The sequence below is a fragment of the Ixodes scapularis genome, unplaced genomic scaffold (genome assembly GCF_016920785.2).
Source record: "Ixodes scapularis isolate PalLabHiFi unplaced genomic scaffold, ASM1692078v2 PGA_scaffold15__6_contigs__length_5221840, whole genome shotgun sequence".
NCBI classification, from domain to species: Eukaryota; Metazoa; Arthropoda; class Arachnida; order Ixodida; family Ixodidae; genus Ixodes; species Ixodes scapularis.
In genome coordinates this window covers 2,572,753-2,579,088 of record NW_024609841.1, presented here as the reverse complement: position 1 = coordinate 2,579,088, position 6,336 = coordinate 2,572,753, and the positions used below count along the sequence as shown (strand labels likewise).

The following is a 6,336-nucleotide window of genomic DNA, read 5'->3' as shown; positions in this document are numbered from 1 at the left end:
CCCCCCCCCCCCCCCCCCCCACACACACACACCGTTTTACACCGAGGAACCGCCTCCCCTAAAATGGAGGTCTGGATCCGCCCCTGGATGCTTCCAAGTTGTGTTCTCTGAGTCACGGGTTGATGCATCTCCCAATTTGTCCGATGTACTGATTGACGCAGCTTACTGGAATTGAATAGAACTTTCTCCCTTTGCACTCCACGAACTTTGTGGTATGTTTTACATCGTACCCTCTGGGACTGTTTGTAGTTGTCCCCGTGGTCAATTTGGTTAGCTGATAGAAACTAGCAGAGGGAAAGTCCGTTGGAAAGAAACGTCATTCTTGACAGCTCTTGGAGTAGTTCTTTCGAATGCAGCAAGGGGGCGACTGTATCAATAGAAAAAAAGAATAATCAGTACAGAAGCTACTGATGCCGATCTAAGAGATGAAGAAGCGGATGAGCTGTATGTCAATTTTCACGACAGACTTAGTTATGTCCCTCCCAATTTCGGTGGTTCAATCTGGCGCGGGTGGCGCAGGCTTTCCCCCTTGTATAGACATTTTTCGCACAACCTCATTACAGTGCAGCTGACTCATCCTCGACTCATAAATCCCCCGTAGAGGACCAGATCATAAAAATAGCGAGGCGCACGGTACGACCGTTTCGTCCAGGCGCTTCAAACCCGCTTACAAAGGAAAGACAAATTGTGGTTTCGGGGAAATTCCGGGCACATGCGCTAAGCGTTACATATCGTTGTCTGTTGCGCAATTCGGCGTTCTTCACTGACTTAAAGATTAAAAAAAAATATATATATATATCCGCTGCCGCCGCACTTCCCTTTGACGGTTGTAGAGCGATGACGCATGCATGCATCCCTCTCCAACACGTCCCTCAAACAGAAAGTCAACCCGAAAGAGTAAACGTCATTTATTTATTTTGACAGCGTTTACTGTATTTATATTTTTTCAGATTTTTCGCGACTGGGCATTCCGGTTTTTGTACTTTAGGTGAAGTTTTTCTTCTAGAGGTGGCTTCTTCAAAAATGTTAGCATATATTTATTCACGAAAAAAGACACACACAGACGTTAAGAACGAGTAAAGGAGATATTCAAAATCAATTTTGAACGGAATAACCTGATTGTTTACAAGAAAATATTAAGGTCACGCTTTTCAGTAAAAATGGTGCAATAAAAATAACTGGGATATTTGCAGTTGCGAAAAATAATTGCCGTGAGCCGTTTCTTTTTTTTTTTTTTCTTATAATTCGCGCAACTTGATGTGTAGTTGGGTAATGAAAAGTACTTGGCTTTGTCAATTCTGCTCAAGTTATAAGGAGGAAACGTTCACGAAACTCTTCATTTAGAGTTTGTAAAGTGTATAGTTAAGAAAATCCACAATACTTTAGGTCGCAGTTTAAAAAGAAATCAAGCGGAGGATCAGCGTTTCCTACTGTGCCCCGTGAAACGATGCCTTTGCGTCTACATTCGCGAAGAGCACGGTAGTTGGCGTTCAAGTTTTGTGGCAGTGACGTAAAAGCTATGGTAGCCTATGAACTCGCGCCTTGCACTCTTCACTGCTTCTGAAGTGTCACAAGTAGTTCTTCCCAGAATATTTATGAAGGAAGCTCAGAGAATGCGAATGCCGGAAATACGTTTTGACTCATATACCAAGTCCACATATGCCGCGACACTGAGGCACAAACTACTGGGAGTTCGTAGCATCTCGTGCCCTGTGTTACGCAGATTGATTAAGATTTCGGTAAATAAATATTTCTGACTTCGTCCTTTGCCGTCTTTCCTCTGAAGATCAGATCGTTTGCCTCTCTGAGATTTCTGCGGATAAAGATTGTTTTAAAACCGTTCATATACCATATCACAGCACCCTTCAGAGCGGCCGGTGTTATTTGCTAAACTATAATCAAATTTGCTATAGCTATCGAAGTTTCAAGTACTGCTTCACTGCGTGAACATAACACCATTTATCTATAGCAAGATAAATATTTTTAGTAACGTTTATTGTCGTGAAGAGAGAAGTAACATTTCCACTCTTCCAATGAATCCTCGCTGTGTCCTTGACTCTAATCTTTGCTCCGCTGTTAGCATTTTATGTGGAAAATGACTTGCTAATTGCAAATCTGAAGGGGCTGCCTAATTTGTTCGAGATCTTGAGAAAAGGAGATGGTCAAAAAGAAGCGGACATGAAAAATTTAGTAAGAAAACTGAATCTTAATAACAGGGCTTTAGTAAGGATTGAACCAGCGAGCAGTCTCTTGGTAAATCTTCTCAGCACCAATTAAGTTAATACTTTTCACGAGCCTTCAACCACAAAACCGGTCAGGTCCAAAAAGAACACTGGTACGTTATACAAACCGAACGGTTACTCAAGCATGATGTCTCCTCGGAAAGGGAACCTTTCTATGACATAGAATGGACAATAGCCGGAGTGGGGCTGCAATCACGGTGATTATTTTCGGACGAGACCATGCATAGCGAACGTAACACTCCGAAGGCGCGAGAACTTCGCTGCAGTTTTCCCATCTAATTAGGCAAGACGGTGAGAGAAGAGGCCCTAAAACACGTGGGTCGTTGCCTTAAACTTTTCAATTAGCTTTCATATTCGATGCAGTTGGCCATCACACTGATTACGGTCTTTTTCTGGAAGAAACTCCGAAGATGGCTGTCCGCTTGGTACTATAGCTATACAGTTGCAATGTTTCTGACACTCCTGGAATGCCAAGTAGAGAAATCAAGTGAAAATGGGATTCGAGCGGACGGTCTTCTGACCAAGAGCCTCCCGACAAACATTTAAGCCGCTGAGAATACAGTCGTGCTAAAACATAATTTATTTGCAACCCGCACCATGCTTTGGTGAAATTGATGCAGGGTGCCAGCGTACCTCTAAAAACGCATTTTAATCCCAAGCCAGCCACATCAACTCTGCATTTGATTGCACCTGTATTTCATAGTCCTCTTCTTTATTGCTCGACATTTGCGGAGTTCCTCCATAAATCGGAGCCGTTAACTTGCCACGTGATTTCGAGGGACGAACCCTCTCGGAGGCTTCTGCGTGTATGTCTTACCGCGATGCGCGCGAGCTACAAATCTATTTCTAATCTTCTCAACCATTAAGAACGGCTATCCGTATTACACTCCAATGGCTGGCCTCGGTTGCAAAATCAGAGGAGGTTCTTTTTTAACTGCAAGCTGAATGACCACAGGAGTGCCATGGCGCGCCCGCTGTTACCGCTGCCTAAAATGTTTAAAAAGAAACAGTGACGACTGTTCTTTCGGATGCATCGTTGGTCAGGTTGCACTCGGGATAATCAAAGAGTGTCGAATAGAGTAGGGATATTTTCAACGCGTGTACGTATGACACGAATCCCCCAGTTTGCTACGCCCATTCCTCGCAAATCCTTAGGCGGCGCAACCCCGGTTCGCTTTTACAGGTTTCCGGTACTCTTCCTTTTGGGTCTGCTCACGGAGACGCATACGATGACGGGAGCCACAGAAGAGCTGATCCCCAGTGTGTGCGAGCCCGGAGACCAGCCAGTGTCCTGTCGCTGCGATGAGGTGCGGGACCCCGGCATGGTGGGCGGCACGGAAGTGACGTGTTTCGTGGTCAGGACGTTGTCAGCCGACCATGCCGTCTTCAAGTCCCTCGAAAGGCTACCGTCAGTCGTGGCGGTCACCTTCACCGCGTTCGGAGAGAAGTACAAGTTGGACTTCGTACCCAGTGTGTTCCTGCGTCGGAAACCGCACCTCGAGCGCCTCAAATTCTCGCAGGCCGAGCTGGGCGCTCTGAAGACTCACTCTTTCTACAACCTCTCCAAGCTCGCCGTCCTTTCTCTCGATTCCAACGGGATCACGCAGCTCCAGAAGGATTCTATCGCCCACTTACCACGGCTGAAGAAACTCGAATTGGGAGACAACAAACTCGAGCGTTTAACGACGCGCTCCTTCACCCACCTTCCCCTGCTGACCTACCTGTTCCTCGAACGGAACCAGATCGAGGTCATCGAGGACCTCGCCTTCGCGGGGCTCTCGAAGCTGAAAGAGCTCGACCTGAGCGACAACACGATGACTAACCTGACCGAGCGCACGTTCGAGGGCCTTTCCCAAGTGAAGCGTCTGGACTTGTTCAGGAACAAGCTGCGGCGGTTGGACGCCCGGGTCTTCGGCGCCATGCCCCTCCTGTCCGAACTCGACCTCAAGTACAACGAGATCTCCGAGGTGGATCCGGTGGCCTTTGACGGACTCGCGCACCTGACGGTCCTGTACCTGTCCCACAACCGGCTGCGCGTCTTGCCTGCCAACATGTTCGTCGGAGCGCCCAATATGGTGAACGTGGACCTTTCGCAGAACAGGCTGCTCACGCTTACCTGGAGGACGGTCGAGGACTTGAGGAAGATCGGCGCAGAGTCCTTCGACATGAGCCTCACTGGTGAGCTCCTTTTAAGGAACCGCGAAGATATGTTTTCTTTTGGTAGTTACCTTATAAGAAATAAGGTAACTACGTTCAGTTGCTGGATGTACATATTATGGTATTGAAATATGGTGCTCATGCATACCTGTAATGCCAAATGAGTAAAACATGTTAATTCATAAATGCAAAACTTAACGTGCGTTACTCTTTAACGCTAACGGTAACGCGTTGCTTTTATATTGAGGTAACGTAGGTCGGTAACGGTAACGGTACTAGTGACGGTAACGGTAACGGTACTAGTGAGAAAAAAACCTCGGGACAACGAAATAAAAAAAGGGGGATGAATACAACACCGTCTCTAAATTCCTTCGACAAGAGCCTCACTCGTGAGTCCCTTTAAAAGAAACGTGAAGATATGTTTTCTTTGGGCTAACTAGAGCTCAGAAGAGGCAGTTCACAAAACTTGAATCAGAAATCAGCGTTTGATTATTTGCACTGCTTTCTTTCTTAACAAATTGCATTTGTGAAATTCACATTCATTTTCCACTCCAACTACAAATTTGTTTTGTGTCGACCCGGAAGTCTAGCAGTATATTGATAGTGAACCATCAGCTTCGTCTCCACTCTCCACTCTAGAACCATCAGCTTCGTCGGGCTTGCCGGAGGATTAACACGACGAAGTCGTAAAAACTCAAAAATAGAAGAAGAAAAATATTAGAAAACGTTGCAGCCGACAGCCGCGTCGGGCCATGAGGCGCGACAGGAAGGAGCCTTTGGCGCCTGCGACCAGATAATACTGTACGGGAGAGAAGGGTCATCCGATTACCGGCCATCAGCACCCTATTTACGGACCCTCTAAGTGTGTTTAGTTATCGAACGCATCAAATAATTTCAATTTGTCAGTCACTATAAAGATTTTACATTCTAGCTTCCCGAGGTTAGAATCCACGAACGTGATCGACGCTGGTAGGTGCGATAAGTCACGCGCTGGAGGCCATACTAAAAACAAAACTCTATTGAATGTTACACTTGTATATATATATACTATAGTATTTGCTACCAGGTCGCTGTACGCTTCGCGACATGACAGTGCATTCCGAGACCCAGTTATCGCAGTAGAGATGGAACCCTTTAAAAATCTCAGAGGGAGCGCATCGCAGTAGAAATTGAACCTTTTAAAAGTCTCAGAAGCAGCGCATAAGCTAAGGAAAGAGAAGTCTTACGTTTCTTATCAAAACGTCGGCTGCCACTCAGATGCTTCTAGATATACTGTATACCCCAATTTAGTCACCACGCTGCATTTAGAGATGATCCTCCCCTCGTGTGACCTACGCACCAATTAAGCTTCCGCCCTGAATTTAGGGGCATACATCGATATCACATGATTTGACGTCATGGAACCTATGCACCAATTCAGTTTTCCCGCTAAAACTAGCGGGAAAATTGACATCACGTGACCCAGCGTCACGTGACATGTATAGACCGGTTCCGCCTAGAAAATATGGTGGAAAATTTGATGTCGAATGACCAGTGTTGGCGGTGGCGCGTTATAGGTAACGGCGTTATTTCTAACGAGTTCTTTTTCCAGTAACGTTCTAACATACTAGAGGGTTTTAAGGAACCGTTTTTGCACATCCGATACGGTACCAATTACAAAAAAGTGTAATTTGTTTTGTGGAATGTCTGCTGAAAAAAGTCAACACAGGGATTAAATGTAAACAGCTTTCCATCATACTCCCTGCAAATTGTATTAATCTTTTGACTTGACTTCCAGGAGCGGTTTGGCCCAAAGTTCATTAGAAAGGCAGTAGACTCTTGGCGCCTAAGTGTCAACGTTTTGTTGACACTCCACTGAAAAGCTAAACCTCTAGCATAAGACAACCTTGTGACTCAGAGGCGATTCATTGGCACCAGACCATTTGTAGTCTCTGTG

The 6,336-nt window shown here is 45.8% G+C and overlaps 1 protein-coding gene across 1 annotated transcript in view; it reads left to right on the top strand.

Moving 5' to 3' along the window:
• The first annotated feature begins 446 nt into the window (after positions 1-446).
• Positions 447-6,336, top strand: part of LOC121835613 (leucine-rich repeat and immunoglobulin-like domain-containing nogo receptor-interacting protein 1) — a 64,584-nt gene continuing 58,694 nt past the window's right edge. Inside the window, exons 1-2 of the mRNA XM_042290045.1 lie at positions 447-510; positions 3,399-4,421. Of these exons, the coding sequence (XP_042145979.1) occupies positions 447-510; positions 3,399-4,421 (1,087 nt within the window). The remainder of the gene's footprint in view (positions 511-3,398; positions 4,422-6,336) is intronic.